The following is a 23,085-nucleotide window of genomic DNA, read 5'->3' on the forward strand; positions in this document are numbered from 1 at the left end:
GTCCCTGGAGATCAGTAAGTTCCCCTTGGCCTGCCCATTCCAAAAGTAGCTGCAGCTCATTTTTTCAAACCACACTGCTGAAATGTATATGACAGCCATCATGCTTCAGCATTCATCATCAATTTTCTTTTCTCCTTTCAGCTGCTTTCTTTGATCAATGATATTTCTCTTTCTTAGACTTTTCAATTAATACCTGATATTTTTACCTCTGAGATGTACAAGGGCTCAACACTACAGTATTATCATTAAATATGTAGATTATATTCAAACCATCAGCTATTTAAAGTAAACCAGTTTTAGTCAGAACTCCTCCATTCCTCTGTCATCCATCTTGTCTGTCTGTCCAGCTGTCCCCATCCTACTTGTTGCAAGTCACCGCTCTCTTCAGTCAGTCTGCATGTCAGGAGTGCATGTCAGCCAGTTCAGACGCAGACGTGGTTGGAATTTCCCATCCAGGAAAGCCAACACAAGTCGTTCTGCAAAATCCTCCCAAAGTACAATGTCTTCAAACTTTTCTGTATTTCTCTGAGGTACGAGATTATAGGGAACAAAATCAAATTCTTTAGGCATCTGTTTGAAAATAAACAAATCTTGTGGAATCTAGGGCTGGGTATCTGGTATGAAACCAGAGTTTTCTAATTGGTTTTAACAGAAATATTAGATCTTGATCTACAACAGGAAAATGCTGGCTAAATACAATGGTGTGAAAAAGTATTTGCCCCTTTCCTGATCTTCTGTTTTTTTTGTATGTTTGTCACGCATCAATGTTTCAGATCATCCCAAAAGAACTCAATATTAGACACAGATAGCACAAGTAAACACAAAAAACAGTTTCTGAATGAAGGTGTTTATTATTAAGGGGGAAAAAAAACAACAACAAAAAAAAACCTGCATGTGCAAAAGTGATTTCCTGCTAAACCTAATAACTGGAACAAGCAGCAGCAAGTGGAGTCAAGCATTTGCGATAACTGGCAATCAGTCTTTTACAGCACTGTGGAGGAATTTTGGCCTACCCCTCTTTGCAGAATTCTTGTAATTCAGCCACATTGGAGGGTTTTTGAGCAATACCTGCCTCTGTAAGGTCATGCCACAGCATCTCAGTCAGATTGAGGTCAGGACTTTGACTAGGCCACTCCAAAATCTCCATTTTGTTTTTATTAAGAGGTTGACTTGCTGGTGTGTTTTGAATGATTGTCCTGTTGCAGAAACCAAGTATGTTATAGCATTCTCCTTCAGGATATTTTAGTAGAGAGCAGAATTCATGGTTCCTTTTACCATAGCAAGTCTTCCAGTTCCTGAAGCAGCAAAACATCCCTAGACCATCACACTACCACCACCATTTTTAATGATGGTATAAAGTTCCTTTTCTGAAATACTGTGTTACTTTACATCATATTTAATGGCATACACACCTTCCAAAAAGCTCAGCTTTTATTTTGTCACTCCACAGAGTATTTTCCCAAAAGTCTTGGGGATCAGAAAGATGTTTTCTAGCAACACTTAGACAATCCTTCATGCTCTTTAGCTCAGCAGTGGTCTTGGAACTCTGTCATGCAGGCCATTTTGCCCAGTCTCTTTCTCATGGTGGAGTCATGAATACTAACCTTAACTGAGGCAAGTGAGGCCTGCAGTTGTTTAGATTAAGGCTGCTCAATTAATCGAATTTTAATCATGATTACGATCTGGGCTTTGAACGATCATTAAAAAGGACTGAGCCGATTATTAGCCCCTCCCTCGTGCTTTACTCTCGCGCGCTGCTCCGTGTGGCAAATCAAGCGCACCTCTGCATTTCGAACAGGCATCACCCGAGGGAAGCTCGGAAAGCTAAGCAGAAGTTATTTGGAGAGGAGAGTGACTGCCATTGGTTGAAAAGAGAGGTAAAAAAAAAACTTCAGTGGTGTGGAAACATTATGGGTTTGCGGAGTCAGACGTGGATCAAGTAGACATAGTGTGTAAACTTTGCTACGGTGTCATAGCTGCACCACAGAGCAACACTGCAAAGTTCACTAAACATAGATGTTTACATTTTTCATTTATTTCTTATATTGCAAACATTTGCACTGTTATCAGTATTTGCACACTATTTTATATTATTTTTTAAAGTCATTATTCAATACATTGTTATTGTTAACCCTTTAAATCCCTGTAGAACCGGATCCGAGTAAGCTAGCGCAATATTTTTTTTTGCATATGAAACCGGAGGAGTTGTACTTACATCTTATGCCATCAGCTTGTCCTCGGTCACGGTTTCCTTCCACATAAAGCTTTGCATAAATTGCATAAAAAGCCCTTGCAGGAACAAAAACATAATATTCCAGAAACACGCTTTGCCGATCCGATCAGCTGTTTGTAACACTTCCCACATTGAAAAAGACGTCAACGCGAACTATCGCATGTCCGCCATTTCCTGTCCGAAACCGGAAGTGACGTCATTTTCGCGGAAACTGTAGTTTTTTATTTGTAGGCCTTAAAACCCTATACTGGTGTTTTTATAAGTCATGTTTGACTCTATACTTTTCTGAATAGTTGCTGGGATGCTTAGAACTCGAATTGCACTGCTGGAAATAGTTTATTTTGATGCACATGCTGTTTTCTTTGCAAATTTGCATCATAGGATTGTTTTTTGTTTTTCCTGCAGTATATAAAAATTGCTGTATCTGTCACGGTTCTGGGTCCGTTGGACCCAGTATTTTGAGTTTATTATGTTTTGGTTTATTTTTGCATTATGGATTGTTTTCTGATGTTCTGGTGCTTTGTTTGTTATTATCATTATGGATCTGTTTCTGTTATTCTTGGTGAGGGATCAGTTCTTAGGTTTTGGGTTCTCATGTGTATTGCAGTTTCTGTTCAGTGTCATGTCTGCATCTGGTTTAGTACTTCTTGTTTCCTGTCTTATTGTGAAAGTCTTTGTCTTATGTTAGTGTGTGCAGCTTAGCTCCCCCGTCTCGTTAGCCCTGATTTCCCCCAGCTGTGTCTCCCTTCTGTGGCCCATTCCCTCATTACTACCCTGTGTATTTAAGCCCTGTGTTTTCCCATGCTCGGTGTCGTGTCGTACCCTCAGATTATGCCTGTGTGTTCCTGTTTGCCGGTTTCAGTGGTCATTTCATGTTTTGTTTTCGTACCAGCAATAAAGCTGAGGTTTTTGAGTTTCACGTTAGCGTCTGAGTCCTGCGTTTGGATCCTCCTCTCCGCCTGCCCACACACAGAGCCCTGACAGTATCTCCAAAATAAAACTATGGAGACACTCAAACTAAATTTCCTGTTGTTGTAAACTATTTTTTGCAACTTTTTTTGTATTTAAAGTTTTGAGGGATAAGCCTCTTAAATTTCCCCAAATAGAAATATATGTTAAAAAACACAAAAACGATTTTCAATTTTTTTGTAGTTTATTGTACTTTTTTGCAATTAATGTAATTACTATGGACTTAATGCATACATAATATTAAAATATGGGCTATAACAGTTGTATTGATGTGTAGCAACTTGAAATGCTCCCAAAAATGGCACTACAGCATGTAAAAAAAATAATATAAGCTCTGGTGGACTTGGTTCTATGGTAGGTCTTAAAGGGTTCTATGGTAGGTCTTAAAGGGTTAAATAAATATCGTCAAATAATCGAGATCTCAATTTCAGTGAAAATAATCGTGATTATCATTTTTGCCATAATCGAGCAGCCCTAGTTTAGATGTTGTTATGGTGTCTTTTGTGACCTCTTGAATGAGTCGTCGGTGTGCTTTTGGGGTAATTTTGTTTGGCCGGCAACTCCTGCGAAGGTTCACAGCTGTTTAATGTTTTTGCATTTGTGGATAATAGCTCTCACTGTGGTTTGCTGGAGTCCCACAGCTTTAGAAATGGCTTTATAATGTTTTCCAAACTGAGAGATCTCAATTAATTTGTTTCTCATTTGTTCCTGGATTTCCTTGGATTGCATCATAATGTATGACATTGAGGATGTTTTGGTCTATTCCACTCTGTCAGGCGGGTGCTATTTAAGTGATTTCTTAAACCTGTGTTTAAAAACTGCATTCTGTGTTTTGCCTAATATTGACAGTTTTTGATGATCTCATACATTTAAGTGTGACAAACATAAAAAAGAACAGAAATCAGGAAGAGGGCAAACACTTTTTCACACTACTGCATATCACCAACCAATAAGCCAGTGAGGACCCTTCATTATGAACATGTTTTATTTAGTATCAAATGAAGTATCTATACCATGTCCTATCCTGACAGAAAAGCTAAACAACTTTCCAGTTTTGAAAGACATGTATCTGATGACTTGAATTTCTCCAGAGTTGCTGGATGAAATTAGTCAAAATGCATGTCTATTTTATTTTATATCATAGTGTACACATCACACAAAAACAAACACTGACCAGTTTCCTATGACCTCAGTACCTCTCTTCTCTTTCATCCCAGAAAAAGGAAACTCAATTAGAAACAACAACACCCAGCCAGCGGATATTCCCACTCCTGCCCTCCCCAAACTTCTGTCCACCAAAGCCCCCCATGCCAACATCACAGCCATCCTTCTTACTAAGTTAGCCTCCAGAGGTGACTCCATTCACGTGCAAACCACTAAGGCACCCACTAGTGCACCTGAGAAGTCTCGTAACCCCACTGGTAATTCCTCCTTACAATCTTTTTTTTTGTCTTTCTTTCTTTTTTTTGTCTGTGACATAATCATTACGTTTTAGAAAACATACAGTTTTATCATAGTCAGCTTTGGTTGAAAAATATCTGTCTTGTCTATCCATGTCGCTTAATACTTAAAAATGTTCTAGACTCAGTGTATGGTGTCCATGAATATAAAAGCATCATCTGCAAATAGTTTCACTGCATTTGCCATATTCTGTCCCAAAAATGCCAAATGTTCTTTTCAAAAGTTGGCTTCTTCTAAAAAATCCTCTTTCTGCTTCTGTGAGATGTAGTATCTCTCAATATCTAAGCTTTTTGGGGGTGTAAGTAATGCAATGTTGTTCTTCAAAAATGAGTATGAACATAGTTAACAATGTTCTGTGTTTAATTTTTTTTTTTTCACCAAATGAATCAGTGTATTTTCTTTTCTTTTTAAACTGTGTGGGCCCACAAAAATAAGAGTTTCATCCAACAGTTGAACTTTACAAAGAAATGTAGCACACTCAGCTGCTGTCAACCAAGTACTTTTTTAAAAATGTATAGATCTTAAAATCTTTTTATCACACATTACCTAAGGTGTTGAAAATAATCATAGCAGTTCTACAAAATTGGTTGGTTTTAAATGTATTTTTTTAGACAGCTGAGAAATAACTGACTGAATACTTACTTTTATTTAGATTTAATTTCTGCCTCCATAAACTGCTCATTTGAGGTCAAAGGGCCCTGGCGACTGTTACTATATCACCCTGTTACCAAGGCAAGTGCCAGATGTACTTTGCACTATGTGAAAAGATCTGGCATAGATGTGCAGCCTGGTACCAGGAGTTGGTGGACTATTGGCTAAAGACAGCACATCCTACACTGATCACATACATTTTTTTAGGTTCTACACCACCTTTGTAAGATTTTGAGGAAAGAGCTCGTGATAAGTCTTCATAGTCAAATCCTACTTCTGAAATGCACTTTGAATCCAAATGTAACCGAGGCTTTAAAAAGTCTTGCCTTTCGTGTCTTACCTTCTCAACAGTCAGTTCTGCTTGGCAAACTTTAAGAAGAATATTTACATTTTCAGGTTTTAATTTGACAGGATGCAGACCATCTCTCAAACTGAAAAAGGCCTTCATTTTTTTTTAGTGTTCAACCTTCTTTTTTTCATACAGCTGTTGGCAAATCACAGGACGGCTCATCACTGCTGAGATCAGCACTGGCCAATGAGCGGGCCAAAACTAACACATGGGGTAATAACAACCTCACAAACAGCTTCCTTCATCTTGCAATCAAAAGCAACCTTGCTCTGTCTGTCTGCTGTTAATTTGCAATCATCTCTTTCCCTTGAGCTTCCAGGCAGCTTCCAGTGAAATTAGTGCTAAAGGTTTTTTTCCACAGGAATGGCTGCTCAATCCAGGAGTATCACCTTCATGCACATTTCATCTGGTGTTTGCATGCAGCACACAATCTTCCAGTTATCAAAATTCATCAGCATCTTCGATGACTGGTTTTTCAAGATTGTGAGCGCTTAAAGAATCATCTTGGTCCTATCATGCTCATTTGTTTATTTATTCCATAAATTCAATGACATCAGCTTTAATGGTCCATCACTAATGATGCTGCACAGGGCTGCTGCAAGCTCGCTTGTCTGCCAACACAGATAAAGGTCAGATCAGACTGTAACACAGGCCGTGCAACTGTTTTTGATCTTTTAGGTCAAGGAAACAAAAGAAATCTCACTCCATCACTGCCCTTGCAGCCCTACAACCCAGCAGCTACCACAGTTACCGGATCCATGAGGCCTGCATCGAGAAACCCTCTCTTTCCCTTCTCTAATGGCTTCAGACAGCCCCACTCCCCCTCCTCTAGATCGAGTAACTCATCCCCAACTTCAGGGAAACTTGGGGGTAATCCTCCTTGTACCTGTTTCTTTTATGTTCACTTTGCTGCTTTGCTGTCTTTTACTGTCCAAGGGGAAAATGTTTTGATAGGCTAAGCCATGAAATATATCTAATTTCAAGTACTCAAGTTTAAGTTTGACTTTTCTTTTCAAGTCAAATGCAAATTGGAAAAATACTTACAGGCTTATTGATTATATTTCTCTCTTGTTCAAGATTCTAAAATCAAGTCGATGAAAAATTGATACCAAAAAGAACTGAAATATCAAATATACCTACTATTTACGTTGTAGAATCTTGAGATATTCTAATCAACACTGATTGGTTTTGTCTCTTGTGGACTCATTATCTTCCAGTTTCCCATCTATTGTTACTGTCTGAGACATTTTGGGGGCTTTTGCAATGGTTTTCTATGCCACTATTCTTTCAATTTTAAGAAAGAATTTCTTATGTGTCTCAACACTGTTTCGCATCTCATCACCCCTCAACACAATTTTACTTTTGCCTTTTTTCTGATTAAATGCTGTGAAACTTCATTTTTGTTAACTGTTAGCTGCTAAATGAACCTTTCAGGTGAACAATCACACAAGTCCGTTAAAAGCTTTGGCTAAAAGTTTAATAGATCAACTAGTGGGATTTTATATTGCTTCCAGAATAAATAATGCACATTAAGGTTTATCTTTGGTTCATAACTGATCCATGACAAGAATTAAGGAATTCTGTACAGTTAAGGAAATGGACAAAAGTTGGGGAAAAAATGGGAAAAGTAGGTGTTCCAAATAGTCAAGACAAGTAAAAAAAAAAGATTTATTTGGTTAGAAAAGGACTTGGTTGATTGTCCTCTCATCAGGTTCAGTTTTCAGAGACAGTTTCTTTCCCTTCATAACACTTAGTTTTCTCCCAACAGTAAATGGACAACCACACCGGGGCATTTCCCCACCTAAACCGGCCATATGGTCCCGACCTCGATTGGGTAAAAAAGACCTTGTTTGTCTTTCTGTGTTTCATCATTAACCCTTCACTCGCTTTTGCAGCATTTTCACCTCCACTGCAGCTCTTGTTGGTGTTTTTTGTGTCCATCCATTTTTTATTAATACTTTAATGTCCATGCACTATTCATCCATCCATCCACCTGTTTGTCCACCATTGGTCTGTCCATCTGTGTTGTCTTTTTGTCCCACATTTGCTGCCTCAAGCCAGTTTTGAGCAAAGCTTCAGTCAGAGAGATTTAACTAATCAAGCCGCTGCACATGGTTGATTATGTGAGTTGGTTACTTAAGCTCAGCAGCTGATTGTGTCCCTCTGTGTTCTACAAGTTGTTGGTGGTGGGGAGTATTTAACCATCTTGTTTAAGGTTGTGGTTGGGGAAACTGTAGCAAATTCAGAGACCTGAGACCTCTTCAACTCTTTGGGTGCTGGGCTAAAAACCATTTCACTGCTTCACTGTTTCACTGCTTTGCTCTAATAACCATGTAGAATATTTCACAAAAAGTTTTAATTATTCCTTAGAACCAGTTTAAAAACATTAAACTCTGACCAGTTTGAAATAATGTATATTTTCTTGGATGAACTCCATCTGCAGATGAAAATGGTCAGATAATACACTAAGGTCACTGAAAAAGTTTGTTTGTGGATGTATGTTTAAAGATTCTGTTTTACAAAAGTATTGAATAATCAAGCTATTTGTTGTCTGCAGGGTTGACTATTGCTTTTTTTAAACTTTGGCCATTTCCCCAGAATTCAAACTTTTTTATGCTACTGTGCAGTTTTTGCAGTTTTTGGGAACATTAGCATGATGTTTGTTTGTTGTTGTTTTTTTGTTTTTTTAAAAAAAAGCTGTGTGTAGTTTAAATAGTGTTTCCAGAGTTATAATCTAAAGAAAATAGTCTGTTATCTGCTGAAAATGAAAATTGACAGAAAATAATCTGTCAAGATTATTATCAAGAGCTACAAATTGATTCGAATCCTTTTTCTGAAACTGACGTTTTAAGTTTATAGAGAAATATCTAAAAATATACATATAAGGCATCAATGTTATTAGGAGTGTTGTTACTCTTTTAGTTAAAGTAATGCTTCTAAAATGTAACTTAGTTAATGAGAGCTGGTGTAGTGGTGTTATCGCTGGCTCAGACCTGTCTACACTTGTTGAGCTTTACTCTGTACATTGATATAGTAGTAGTTATAATAGTTGCTATATGGGCTCTCTCTCAAACTTAATACCATTATTTTATTTGTAGTGTTTGGTTTACTTTCTGATGATTTGGAGTAGTTTCCAACCCAACTAGGAAAGAAAATAGTCCTTTTGCTCCAACAATTACTTTAATAGGCTTAACAAGTTGTTGGCACAAACTGGCTGCAATATTTATTTGGAATAGGAACTAACGTACCAATGAAAGAAAAATATTAGAAAACTTTTTTTTTTCATTTGTTTTTTTTTAGGAGAATAAGCATATATATATATATATATATATATATATATATATATATATATATATATATATATATATATATATATATATGTATATATATATATATATATATATATATATATATGTGTATATATATATATATATATATATATATATATATATATATATATATATATATATATTTTGTACCAGCAAAAGTGTTTTTAAGTGTATAGAAGTTATTCTAGTAATACCTTCAGCAGAGGTTAAACTCTCTGCAGTGACTTTCAAGCATCAGAAAATTCAATAGAATTTGAAGTCTTTCATAAGCAGCTAAAAAAAGAGGGTGATATGGGTTATGAGAACTTTCACTTTAGATTCAGTTGTATTATGAGTTAGGCCACCCTCAGAACCCATCTGACAATTGAAACCCGGTCAGATCACAGTTTACAAAAGCTTATAGTGAATTATACAGTTAATGATTTACATTGTGCATGGTGTCATGGTGGGCATGGTCTTCCTGTCCAGTATGCATGAGCTGGTTTTGGTGTCATCAGTTTTCTAGTTTTGATGTTTTGTCTTTTGTATGTTAACACCCAGAAACCACTGATCTATGACTTTTTGACAGAAACTTAAAAATGCAAAACCGAAAAATGGCCAAGGCATCTCAGAGCTTTATTTCAGTATTGAATACAAACTCCAGTTTTAATCGCAGTGCCTCTCCTGCTGCAGTGAACAACTCATTGCTGGAGGAAAAGAAGTCTGAACTCCCTGAAGTGTTTGGTCGTTCGGGTCCCACGACAGAAGAGTGGGTTTATGGTTGGTAACGGCATGAATTTCATTTGTCTGCACCCAAAACTTGCCCATGCCGTGTGCTGACTGCCGCTCCAGTTGCTCTACATTGTTAAGACTGCATGGTTTGGTGGTGTTACATGTCCAGAAACAAATCTTTAGAAGGACCATGAAGGAAAATACTGGCCGTCAGCTTGAAAGTTTTGGCCAAAGGCTTTGGAAAGTATGCGCTCCCCTGATCGTTAGCTTACTTTTACAGAACCTCACTTTGCAGAGCTTTGCGCTTTTTCTCACCACAGAAATTAAAGGAGGAGACTGTTTCTAATTAGCCTGTGATGAACCTGGCATCTCGACTGGACCTTTGGTATTATTTTAAAAAATTTCTGTCCAGGGTCCAAATGCTTCAGCTTGTGCTTCTTGCCTGATTGCGAGTGCGATGAGCTTCAGACATCTTGCTGCAGAGATGCCGTGTTTAGAAAACCCTCACGCGAACCAGGACAGCATGGCGTGCATTGGACAGTTTTCATCAGAATGTGGAAACCTCTGTTTGCTTTTTATTTTAGAATTATTTGTGTGAAAAAAATCATACCAATATTTATTTATTCTAGTTCTGTATTGTAATCATGAGGCATTTCTGAACATAGGCTATAATTATAGCACAGTTTCCACTCTGACCTTCCAATATAATGATCCTTTGAGAACACTGTACCTCTTGTGGTTTCTTGACAAGCCTCCTAATTTATGTCCAAGAATAATACAAGGTTTATCCAAGTAAGCAAAATATCTCTATGAAGCTTAAACAATTTTAACCAAACTTCATGTCAAACAACAGCAAACATTCATACAGGCAGCCCATCATACATATTTACATGCAACTGATTGAAAGGAATGCATCTGTGTTGTTTCATGTTACGAGCTAACATGTTTCAGGACTCCATCATCTTTCATGTTCCTGGCTTTGCATTTATTCTATTTAGTTTTGGATCCGAGTCAATTCCTTGATTGTGAAGAATTTGGCTTCTGCTTAAATAAGAGGAAAGCGGGCAGGGGTGGGGTGTAATTGGCTGCAGGTTCTGGACTTTAGTCAGAAAAACACAAAAGATCTTGTGGGATTACAAGGAATTGTTCATGTTTTAAGGTTCATTTGGCATTTGGAAATGGGTAGGGAGTTCTACCTTAGCTGAAAAAATATAGCACCTGGCTAGAAAATAGATCCAAATTGGCTGTTAAAGCTTTACATTGTGCATGGTGTCATGGTGTCATGTGGCCTTATGTAAAGCAATACTGTCCACAGACTACAGAACAAGCCTGAATCTGATCTAAAACAGAGACATTCCCATCATGTAATACTTTAGAAAATTATTGGAGCACTTTATATGAATAGTAGTAAAATAAATTTGAAATGATTGTACATGAAAGAGACCCTTTAATACAAAAAGTCACAAGTGCAGAGATGGTTTAGATCAGGACAGTAAAATAAAGGCTGATAAGGTGGTTGTAACAAGATAATGTTTTTGTTTCTTTCAGGATCTCCTGCTCGTCCAGCCATACAGATCAAAAAGAAGCCAAATTTGGTTGGAAAACCTGGAGAAACGGGTAGGAACTCAATAAGAAAAACAATGAACTTTGTCTACACCCTTGTTTAACTGCAACATTTATAGTTTTCTGAAGGTTGAACTGTTTTTGTTTACATATTTTCCATCAGACAAAGTTAACAACTTCAAACAGAATGATAAACTGCCTGTCCTGAAACCCAAAGTACCAGCAGTGACCGCCAAGCCGATCAAACAAGAACGGAAACAGACCACAACTGCAACACCAACTACTACTGGTACAAAGATTTCCACTTGGCAATCAAGTAGTAGTCATCAGCCCAGTTTCGTCCAGTTTACCACATGCATACTGCAATTTAAGACAAATTTCTCCTGCTTATTTTGAAATGTTTTGCTAGTTTAACCAAATGCATGTGACCAATGATTGAACATGAAGTCTATTTACAATATGCTGCCAAATGGGGCCTTGCTGGGCACTTTAAAAGTTTTCATGTCAGTCACTGCTTTCTTTGAATAAAGCTTTTGGAAAATATAATATTTTTTAACTATATACTCACTCCCAAAAGAAACCCACAAAAACAAAACAAAGAAAAAAATATTTTCATGGACATGCACAATATGCACAAAATATCACAAACCAGCTTACAAGAAGTAGACATACCTTCTTGTAATATTTTGCTTTGTTTACAAAAAATGTTGCACATAGAAGGAAGGTCATTTTGTTCCAGAAGGTTTATTCTTGAAATTAGACAATTTGTGTTGTGTTTCTTCTTTCAGCACCTCGACAGGAGTCATGGGAGGAGTCAGATCTTTTTAAATCACAGCCATCCTCTGAGATTGACGCCATGGGCAAAAAACGTTACGTAGGTAAGCTGAAATGGTCACTTTAGCAGGACATTGGGTTTTACCATATAGCGATACAGACATCAAAACAAGCATTTTTTGTTCCAGCTCCAATTACATATACAAAGTGAACCTCAAACCCCAGTGATACTTATGCTTTACATTCATGTTCTCTTTCTACAGCACCTCATGTCATCTACAAAACTGGAAAGAAACCAGATGAGCCTTGCTCTATTACCTCTTCCCTCAACTACTTTCCCGAAGATGAACCCAGTGAGACAAATGTGACATCACCACCAAAGACTCCACCCTCCAACCTCACTGTGGTGACAGTGGAGGGATGCCCATCTTTCATCATCTTGGACTGGGAGAAGACTGACAATGAAACCACTGGTACTTATTAGCTGAATTTTTATTGCAGCAGCCCAACAAAAAACTGAATGAAATTGAAACTCTTTGGTGACTAACCTATAACACTCCTATGGTGGTTTTAGCTGTGTTCTATCACGATTCTGTTGGTCATGTCCTAATTCTGTCATCCTCTTCTCAGAGTACGAAGTCATCTCCACTGCTAAAGGCCCAGATGGAGAACAGGTTTCTATCCTGACTACAAACCAGACTCACACTGCCGTAGAGAACCTCAAACCTGAGAGCAGGTAAGTTCTACCTAAATTAGTTTTCTTTCTTCAACTTTACTTTTCATGAAGTTGAAGTCAAAGTCAATTTCTAAATTGTAGAATTTGAGATTGGAAATCGACCAGCCTTGTGTACCATGTGCAAATTTTCACAGCCTAGCATCAGGGGTTATCTGCAGATTTATTTACCATGATTTCATGTTATGAGATTGATTTGCTGTGTAGCCAAGAGAACCAGTCAATTTGTCGGCTACACAGAAGAAAGAGAAGACATGAAAAATGTGAAAACACTCCAAACCAAACCAGTTCATTACAATAAAGCAGGTTTATACATATTAATCTCTGGATGTTAAGTGTTTCTGCAACTCAGATCTGACTGAACATCTGCTGGTTGGCGTTGCAGCCATTTCATTCAGCTGTTCAAACAGTCCAAGTCAGTTGAGCCCAGTAAAATAAGCAGAGCATCTGTTACGCTTGCTGACGCTTTAACGAGCCGCGATGTGGGAAAGCTATTTGGTGTGAAGGAAGGTGGTTAGAAATTAAGTCTGGCCCATTGCAAGTCTGGACTCCAGTAAAACCATATGAAAATAAAGAGCTGTGAGCAGAGGTCATGGTTTTCACTGTCATGCACGGGTTGCATGATGTTTGTGACTGTCCAAGCTTATAAAACCTGTTTTAACAGTCAGTTGTGTAACTTTGATACAGTATAAAAGAACAGAAAACAATAGTTGTTGTATTGTTTTTTTAGTGACCTAGAGGAAATGGTTAAGGAGAAATCCTTTGTTACAGTAAAATCACCATTATTAACAAGTAGCTTCAAAGTAATTTGTTAATAATTCCTTAAAAGTGTATAATCAATAAAAAATTAAGGTAGTCTATCTAGAGAAATGTAGTATTAGAATATATTGGTACTTTAACTGTTTTGGGCTGAGCTGATGTCTTTATTTTATTTTCTACTTTACTTTGATAAATTATAGTTCTTAAAAAGATTTTGCAATATAGTTCATACCTAAGTACATTTTCTTGTACTTTGTGGCATCTGAGTTTGCTGTGTCATCTTTGAAAAAGTTATGACTCTATTCCTGATTATGTATTATTGTAATGCTATATTTCCCCCCATTTTTTAGTTACGAGTTCAAGGTGAAGCCAAGGAATGAGCTGGGCTCAGGTCCTCCCAGTGAACCAGTGACCTTCAACACAGAGTCAGGTACATTCCTGCTCAACTGCCTGTCTTTAGAGAATGCACAAGCCAAAGCAGTTGCAGTCAAACTGAAACTCCAGGACCTCTCCGTGACTTCAAATGTTTTAAACAACAAGTAGAAATGCTCCAAACTTTCCGCTCATCAGTTAAGACTAATGTTCACCCTCAGCGGCAGCTACTGTTTCTGCCCATTTCAAATTCACTTAGCAGGAATTGCAACTCATTGCAGATGTATAATTAATTACCGCTATTGCATAAAGGTAATTTCCTGCTAGAAATTTATCATAATGTGAGACTTGAGACTTCACTCCTGATTGCCTGCAAAATACAATTAATCAGTTATGCAGTCATCCATAACTGGACTTTACTGATAGAATTACTAACAAGTCATTGATTTAGTTGTTTTTTAAATGCTGACATCCAGGATATTGATTTTTTCAAACATTGCACGAGTGAATTGATATCCTATATTTCAAACACAGAGAAATAATTAAGTCAGTCTTGAGATATTTCTTGGCCCAGTCTTGACGTTTCAGCTTGTGTGTCTTGTTCAGTGGTGGTCGTCTTTCAGCCTTTCTTACCTTGGCCATGTCTCTGAATATTGCACACCTTGTGCTTTTGGGCACTCCAGTGATGTTGCAGCTCTGAAATATGGCCAAACTGGTGGCAAGTGGCATCTTGGCAGCTGCACGCTTGACTTTTCTCAGTTCATGGGCAGTTATTTTGTGCCTTGGTTTTTCCACATGGTTCTTGCGACCCTGTTGACTATTTTGAATGAAACGCTTGATTGTTCGATGATCACGCTTCAGAAGCTTTGCAATTTTGAGACTGCTGCATCCCTCTGCAAGATAGCTCACTATTTTTGACTTTTCTGAGCCTGTCAAGTGCTTCTTTTGACCCATTTTGCCAAAGGAAAGGACGTTGCCTAATAATTATGCACACCTGATATAGGGTGTTGATGTCATTAGACCACACCCCTTCTCATTACAGAGATGCACATCACCTAATATGCTTAATTGGTAGTAGGCTTTCGAGCCTATACAGCTTGGAGTAAGACAATATGCATGAAGAGGATGATGTGGACAAAATACTCATTTGCCTAATAATTCTGCACTCCCTGTAGATGATGATGAAGGTTGCTGCTCACGTTATAAGAAGGCACTCCTGCATCAATGTGCAGTATCAGTTATGCTTTCTTTATATAAGCTGTTAAGACCCTGTTGTTATTCTTTCCTTAGCGGACCCCAGAGTGAGTGAGAACGTTTCAGGTAAATTAACATCCACCTTATGTCCACATGGTTATAAGAAAAGCCTTTGTTTAAAGGTACAAAGTTATATTTATTTTTCTGTACAGGAAAAGATGCTATCTGGACTCAGTTCCCCTTCAAGACAGACTCATACTCTGACTGCCATGGCAAACAGTATGTGAAGAGGACCTGGTACCGCAAGTTTGTTGGTGTACAGCTTTGCAACTCACTTAGGTACAAGATCTACCTGAGTGAAACACTCAACGGTAAGTACAAATGCTGAATTTATTGCCCACTTTAACAGGGAAACTGATCCCAGATCTGATCTGTTTCTCTATATTTCCCCTTATAGGTAAATTCTACAATATTGGAGATCAGACTGGCTTTGGTGAGGATCACTGTCAGTTCGTTGACTCATTCCTGGATGGGCGAACGGGCAGACAGCTCAGAGCTGACCAGCTCCCATCCAGACAAGGTATAAGCTTTATTTCAGTTTTCCTGAATTTTTCCTGAGCTCCTTAGTGAGCATGCATTTTTTGGACATTAAGATCCAGTATACTGCATGATTTGTCTTAAAAAATAGAAATTAGTTATACCTGTACTTACATGTCATTTCAATTCAATTCAATTTTATTTATACAGCACCAAATCACAACAAAAGTCACCTCAAGGCCCTTTTTATTGTAAGCTAGACCCTACAATAATACATACAGAGAAAAACCCAACAACAATTATAGCACTTTGGCAACATTGGGAAAGAAAAACTCCCTTTTAACTGGAAAAAACCTCCAGCAAAACCAGGCTCAGGGAGGGGCGGCCATCTGCTGCGACCGGTTGGGGTGAGACATAACAGACAAATGTAAAACATTATATTTAAATCCAGTGTGACACCCACTTCATTGTCATTGTCTTTGATGCCCATCTAGAATAAGAGTTCAGAAACCAGAGAGGACATTTTAGAATCTTTTAGTTTTTCCGTTTCCTTTAGAATCACAATCATTTATTTAGTATTAGATGTCTGTACATTTTTATTACAATAAATAGGAAATTCTGCTGCTCTTAATCGGATGCTTTGATACAAATTAGATTGAATGTATCAGATTTAAAATGTGTTCCTCATCACGTATTGTTCTTTTTTGTCCAGGTTTCTTCAGAGCATTGCGTCAAGAACCTGTCCACTTTGGAGAAATAGGAGGACATTCTCATGTCAACTACGTCTCATGGTATGAGTGTGGAACACCCATTCCTGGCAAATGGTAGACGAACAGTCATCCTCACAGAGGCCTATGATGGGATTTGTTGCCAAAGCTTGGATGGCTAAGCCATGCCTCTGAATTCTCTCAACCATGTTACTCAGTGCTGTAAAAATGTACAGGATATACTTGTCAGGGACTTTGTAAGGAGAGAGCATTCATCATAAATGATATAGCAACCATGCCTCATTTTTAATATTTATCTAGCAGCAAGGCTAAAGTGATGTTAGAACATGAAGATTCATAGAGGTATCGTTTCTCTGACTCATGCTAGATATATTTTATTTTGTGTTGAAATAATGGGAAGCTGGCTCCCTGGATTACTATTTTCATAACTTGTGAGATGTTATTTATCAAAAAGTCTTTGATTGCATTGCTTCATGAGGGCCACAGATGGGAATTCACAGGAGGTTTTTTTTTTTTTTTTTTTTTTTTTTTTTTTAGAAATGCCAAAAAAATTAATTCAAGTGAGAGGTTTTAAAAGATACCATCCTGCTTCACATTCATCCATCGGCAACTGGCAGTCACCCATATCACCAGTCTTTAACCAATGCTTCACTAGTTAGTGTGGAGAATATAGACAGCATCATGAGTGATAAATTTACTGGATATCAGCAATAAGAAACCTATTTTAAACATTAAAAGTAAATAATGTATTTGATAATATAAATACCAAATAATGTACTTTCTGCTCTGAAAGGTGCCCCAAAAATACAGTACGGTGATATTTTTCGGGAACTAAGTTAGCATTGTAGGTAACTAATCCAGCTTTGTGAATCTGCTGTTCTGTAATTAATTTTCATTATTAATTAATTAATCTGCCAGTTATTTTTGATTAGCCAAATTAGTCATCAAAAATAAAAAAGTAAAAAATAGCCCATCCAATTTCTGAAACACATATTTAGCTTACTGTCATGTAATTCTTATATTTAAGAAGCAGCAAATGTTTTACTTGAAAATAGACAAACAATTAATTGATCATCCATTAACTGATCTATTAATGGAGAAAGAGCTGCAGCTTTTTATCATTGTCCTTTAAAGTAAATATCAAGCTGGCCTGAGTTTTGGTGCTTTATACTACATTTTTAGGTGAAATGCCTAAAATTCATGCTTTACATGTCAATACGTTGGATGTGTTGACTGAACGCTGAGCTTCGGTGAGAGGCTTCTACACTTGCATTTTGCACAGCAGAAATGTATTTATATGTATATGGAGAGAATGTATTTTTTTTTCAGTACATTTTTGCAGATGCATTTCTCTCACCATGACCAAAAAAACAAAAGGGAAAAAAACACCCAAATGGTACTATAATATGCTCTTCTTTGTCCTTCCTCGTGCTAGAGCATGGTGGGAAACTAATATTGCTGCCTGATTGCAAGTCAAAAGCAGAATTATTTACATTTTAATAACCAAATTACGTTTAAAGATTTTATTTCTAGTTAGGTAGGGTTAAAATATTCAAATGGGAAATTAACTTGTTAACTGGTCTTATAGATGGAAACTAATTGCCATCTGATGCCTGGTTAATCACATAAAACATTTCCCTAAATACAGTCTCTTTATGTATTTTACCAAATTAACTCACTGGAGCCATAGTTGCCCCGGTGGTTTTTCAAGCTCAACAACAGACCCAGTCATGCAGGCCTAGCAACCCATCACATGGCAACCACCAGTTACTAGGGAAAAATATTGGAGAGTGGTTGCTGGATGTCACTGGCTGAACCTGGTAACAAAGTAGGTGCTGCTCCAAAAGCCTACAGGACCTATAGATTAGTATGGAAGATACCAACATGCTTGCAAACACTCTTAAAATATTTTCCCTAGCAAGCAGTCTATAGGTCTGTGAGACGAAAGCCTATAGTAGGGGCAGCGATAGCTAGATCAGGAATGCTATGAGTATCTGTTTCCTTGAGTAGCTAGACAACCAGCCTGTATGCAGTCTTCAAAGGAAACCTCAGACACCAGTTTTATTTACTTACACTATTTGTCACAATCAGATAGTTGCGGGAACAATGAGCCATCTGGCTCAGAACTCAGACATTTCAGTCTTTAAAGGGTTTGTATATATCTTCTTATGGAAATTATGCATGAAAATAAATCCTGTTGTATTGTTTGTGATATTTTTAGCAACACATAAGAAAGGCATTAATAACTGAAATTGAAAGATACCATTTTTAACAATTTTTAACGAATGTAAAGTTTCATCAAAACAAATTTAATGACCCAATGAACAAAAAAATGTCTGAGACAAAATCTGATCATAATAACAACATTAGTAAGAAAACAGTAATAGATAACTATAATGTGGCTGAAATGTTCTAATGATGTTCTGATGGCTAGCAAATCCAGAAATATCTCCATTAAACGTGCTGTTTACTTAACCAACATCCAGAGATGGCAACTAAGTTAGAAAAAGTAATGGAGTGCCATCATCTGCCTTTCTATGTGTCTTCAAATGGACATTTCTTTAAGGGCACCTAGTCTGCATTTTCTTACCTGTCATATGAATATAACATTAAGATGCTGAATGTTAATATTACGAGTCACCAGGTTTCAAAGAATGAGGTTCAAGTAATCATTCTAAGCCAAAAGCTCAGCTTTCAAACTACTCTGAGTAGTCAGTACAACCAATACCAGACAGTATAACTCTGTCAACAGGCTTCCAAATGTTGGCCAATCAGAAGAAAGAAGGGGGAATGGAGTTGTTAGAAATGCTTAACAACTCACTTAATGAACTGAGGGGTTCATTAAAAGGAGGGCTTTATGAAGGGCAAATATAAGTATCGATTTTTATTTGAACTGTGAATCATGCAAAGCTACTCTAGTAGAGCCAAGAAAAGAAGCAGAGTGCTGAAAATGAGCAGACTAGGTACCCGTTCAATTAGTTGCAGTGTGTGTTGTAATGTAAATGTTCTCACTGGCAGGAAACAGATTACATGACTGTGGTATCTGAGAAGTGCAGTAATGAAAGTCGCAGATTAGGGCTATTAAAAAGCGCTATACAAATGCAGGCCATTTGCAGGCCATTAACTAAATTGCTAATCTATCTTTATAATACTTAAGGCTGCCGTTAACTTCCTGTCCTTCCACCAGCCTCAAACTTACCTACTGTCACACTAATAATATATGGTGGAGTGATGGAGGCAGGGACAGTAGAGAGCAGTGATATAATACAGCATTAGCGGGGTGTTTTCTGATTCTTCCACACAGTGTTGCACAGTCCTGCTTAGATGCTGTTTCCTGACAATAAAGCAGTGTACTGTGCCTTTACCTTCCAGCTGCAATCCTGACCGCCTTCATTTATAAAGTCCATTATTATAAAGCAGGGATCATTTAAAACAGAGGAGTGCTTTGTAAGGAAAAATAAGAATGTATTGCTGTTGATGTTTTTCTACATACATTTGTTTCTATATTGATTTTTAACAATAAAGAACTTTTGAGTCCTTTTTAAAAAAAAGTGTCTTTATTTACCCTCCACATGCATAAAGCTTTATCAGTTTATTACCTAGAACAGAACCTTATTATGTTTTTCTATTTTCTTAACTACTATTAATTGAATTAATCAATACCTAATTCAGAGTTGTCGAGATCTGGAGACTATCCCAGCTGTCATAGAGTGAGAGGCAGGGTACATCCTGTAAAGATCACTAATCGGTTGAAGTAAAATAATAAATTTAACCCATATTTCCTAACTCAGGACACAGGAAATGTGTTTCGTTGAAGATGAGAGATGAAAATATCAACAACAGTCACATCCATTATGTTTAAATTGGGAAATGCTCACAGGGATTAATCAGAGAGTCAGACAGGATGGAAAGGAAGTGTTTCTCTTCAGCTGTGTTCAATTTCTCAGCTCCAGCCTCTTTACAGCTGAAAATTAGAAGTTGGTGAGTATCAAAGTAAACGCTTGTGACTGTAAGGGGGGAGTAAACGCCACTTAATGTTAACACAAATAAAAATCTGTTCTAAAAAAATTTCAGTTCACACAAGCACTGAAATCCACCTTTAGTCACAGACAAGATTAAATTTTTGCCTTTTGAAGATGATCAAACAAGTTTAAAGAATCTTAGACATTAATTTTCTGCTTAAGCAACTTCTTGAAATGAGCTTATCAACCTGTAGCATTTCAGTCTGGTGATTAAGTTTGATCACTATACTCAAAGACAATAGTCTATATCAATACCTATGTCTAAATAAGCAAGTAAAATTCAGAACTTGCCAAAGGTTTCTGTATATCTACTCCAGGTACATATTAGAGCTAAGATAAGATAACCAAGCATGCTGACGTTACTTAAAAGCCCTCTTACAAATGTGATTACTTTTTTTCTGAAAAAATAACACAGCAGTGGTCAAAATGCCAATTTTGATCATTTCAAAATACCTTGCAGTCCTGTGAAAAACTAACTATACCTCAGTGTTTCCATGGGAATTTAAAGGGTAAGTAGCAGCCACATGATGCTGATTTGAATGCACTTGATGAAAAGCAGAAGTTTTTTTCAGTTTGCGGGTCTGGAACCTTCAGGTGTGTGTTAACACGGTGCCAAAGAGAAAATACATCAGCAATGAATTAAGGGGAGCAACTGTTGCCCATCAGTCTGGGAAGGGTTATGAGGCTATTTCCAAGGAATCTGAAGTCTATCATTCTACAATGAAAAAAAAAATATTTACAAATCAAAAACATTCAAGGCAGCTGCCAAACTTCCCAGAAAACGAATGGATATCACAAGAAATTCACCCCAAGGTCAAACTGTGCAATGTTCAGAGAAACTGCAAAAAGCCCAAGAGCGAAAAACTGTACTGAGTGTTGCCGTTCTTCACAGGTTCAATGGTCGTCTTAGAGAAAGTGAACCTAAGAGAAGACGTCTTTAAATTTGGAAAAATGACTGAGGTCTGGTTGGACGCAGCTGCAGACTCCACACTGAAGTCATTAAAGTGAGGGACGAGAACATTTTTAGGGGATCATATTGTGTTTTTAGCCCCTTCTCAGATCATCCATCCTCATATTACCCACAAACCCCCTCATCCCCCAGTGTCACAAATTCAACCGCAATTCCAGTTAGAAACACTAGCAGTGATGTGACAGATTACATCAGTTTTCCAGTTCTGAAACCACCAAAGAAGGGAAAATGGTGACGACTTCTCAACTCTGTGACCAGAAAAGTGGAGGTTTGTTCACCATGAACGAGGAGGAGAGAAAAAAAAATCAGAGCAGGAAGTCTCGTCAGAATAAGAGCACCATGTCAGGTCTGCTGCAATTCCACCTTGTGATGTAAGACATGAACGCTCTCTCTGGATCACTAATGACAAATGGGACAACTGGTTGGTGAGGTAATGCCTGGTTCAGAGAGGCCGAAGCAGAAAAAAACCGTGGGAGAGTTTGTCATTCACGACACGTTGTAGAGGTTGGTCAACATGTCAACAGCTGCACAGTTTCTTTAATCTGAATCAGTCTGGTACCAAAATGCAACAATAAACTTTTCCTTGTGTTGCTTGTTGCTGTTTATTTGTTGCTTTTGATTGTTGCTGTTTCCTGTGTTGATGATGATTTTTGTTATGTTTACTGCTGTTCAGTGATTCTTGCTGTTTGTTGTTCCTTTTTCTTGTGTTGTTATTTGTTCCTTTCATCACGTTATTATCATTTGCATTGTTGCCGTTCATTGGTTATTGCTTGCTGCGTTTTGCATTGTTTTCCTGTATTTGTGTAGCTGTTTTATTGCTTTTCTATTTGTTGTTACTGTTCATTGGGTTATAATCATTTATTGCTTCCATTTGTCGTGTTTTGTCGTGATGTTGCTATTTTTCTTGCTTGTTACTTTTTGACATTTGAGGCTTCTGATTCTTGGCTGTTGTGGTTGTGTTGCTGTTGTTTCGTGTCTTGTTGCTGTTTTTCGCAATGTTGTCTTTTACTGTATTTACGTTTTAACTTTAAGTTGTGCTGTTACATTTTGTTGCTTTTTTAATAAATTTGCTTTTCATTGTTTTGCTTTTGCAATTTGTCACTTTATTCCTTTGTGTAGTTTCTTTGTTGATTTCTTTTTGTTACCGTTTGTGTTGTTACTTTCAAACTTTGAATGTTCTCTTGCAATTTTTCATGTCATAGATGTTATTGAGAATGTTGATGCATGTAGCTTTGTTGATATTGACATGGGCTGTATCATATTTTCTTGTTTATAAGTGTTATATTGCATTGTTTTTATTTGTTGTGATGTTGCTTTCTGCGTTTAGAAAGACAGCGCTTGACCTGCTGTGGTTTGTGTACCAAGCCAGTGGATGTGTTTTTTATATAAGTGAGGCTAGTTTTTTGTGTTTTTCATCATTTTTTTTCATGTTGGTGCTTTTTGCTATCGTTTTTGTTCTGTTTTTACCTTTCACTATCTGATACTTTTTTTTGCATTGTTATCGAGTTATTTTGTGTCGTTAGTTATGTTGCTATTTTTTGCTTCTGTAAATTGGATACTCTGTTTTGTAATATTTCAGTGACCTTGTGGTTGAAGCCCTTTGGATTTTTCCCCTACGAGTGTTCAGAATTGTTAGGACAAAGGAGCATTTTCATCACAAACTCTGCTTCTCTGTTGTGATTTTTGTTTATTCGCATGGCATCGCATCAGGCTCCAGACTTGATCTGAGA

General features: G+C 37.3%; 1 protein-coding gene across 16 annotated transcripts in view; it reads left to right on the top strand.

The window, feature by feature from the left end:
* Positions 1 to 18,076, top strand: part of abi3bpb (ABI family, member 3 (NESH) binding protein b) — a 37,208-nt gene extending 19,132 nt beyond the window's left edge. For 3 of the 16 annotated variants that reach the window (XM_040006568.1, XM_040006569.1, XM_040006573.1), the window contains 15 exons: positions 4,420 to 4,623; positions 5,799 to 5,876; positions 6,342 to 6,533; positions 7,432 to 7,497; positions 9,665 to 9,751; positions 11,252 to 11,320; positions 11,430 to 11,555; positions 12,055 to 12,144; positions 12,304 to 12,513; positions 12,671 to 12,776; positions 13,883 to 13,962; positions 15,195 to 15,224; positions 15,311 to 15,469; positions 15,556 to 15,678; positions 16,348 to 18,076. In XM_040006568.1, coding sequence (XP_039862502.1) covers positions 4,420 to 4,623; positions 5,799 to 5,876; positions 6,342 to 6,533; positions 7,432 to 7,497; positions 9,665 to 9,751; positions 11,252 to 11,320; positions 11,430 to 11,555; positions 12,055 to 12,144; positions 12,304 to 12,513; positions 12,671 to 12,776; positions 13,883 to 13,962; positions 15,195 to 15,224; positions 15,311 to 15,469; positions 15,556 to 15,678; positions 16,348 to 16,463 — 1,736 coding nt within the window. In that variant the 3' untranslated portion in view covers positions 16,464 to 18,076. The remainder of the gene's footprint in view (positions 1 to 4,419; positions 4,624 to 5,798; positions 5,877 to 6,341; positions 6,534 to 7,431; positions 7,498 to 9,664; positions 9,752 to 11,251; positions 11,321 to 11,429; positions 11,556 to 12,054; positions 12,145 to 12,303; positions 12,514 to 12,670; positions 12,777 to 13,882; positions 13,963 to 15,194; positions 15,225 to 15,310; positions 15,470 to 15,555; positions 15,679 to 16,347) is intronic. The other 13 variants (XM_040006576.1, XM_040006578.1, XM_040006571.1 and 10 more) reach the window with 12 other exon arrangements.
* Positions 18,077 to 23,085: the final 5,009 nt, after the last annotated feature.

The sequence above is a fragment of the Simochromis diagramma genome, unplaced genomic scaffold (genome assembly GCF_900408965.1).
Source record: "Simochromis diagramma unplaced genomic scaffold, fSimDia1.1 OVJJ01000518.1, whole genome shotgun sequence".
Taxonomy (NCBI): domain Eukaryota; kingdom Metazoa; phylum Chordata; class Actinopteri; order Cichliformes; family Cichlidae; genus Simochromis; species Simochromis diagramma.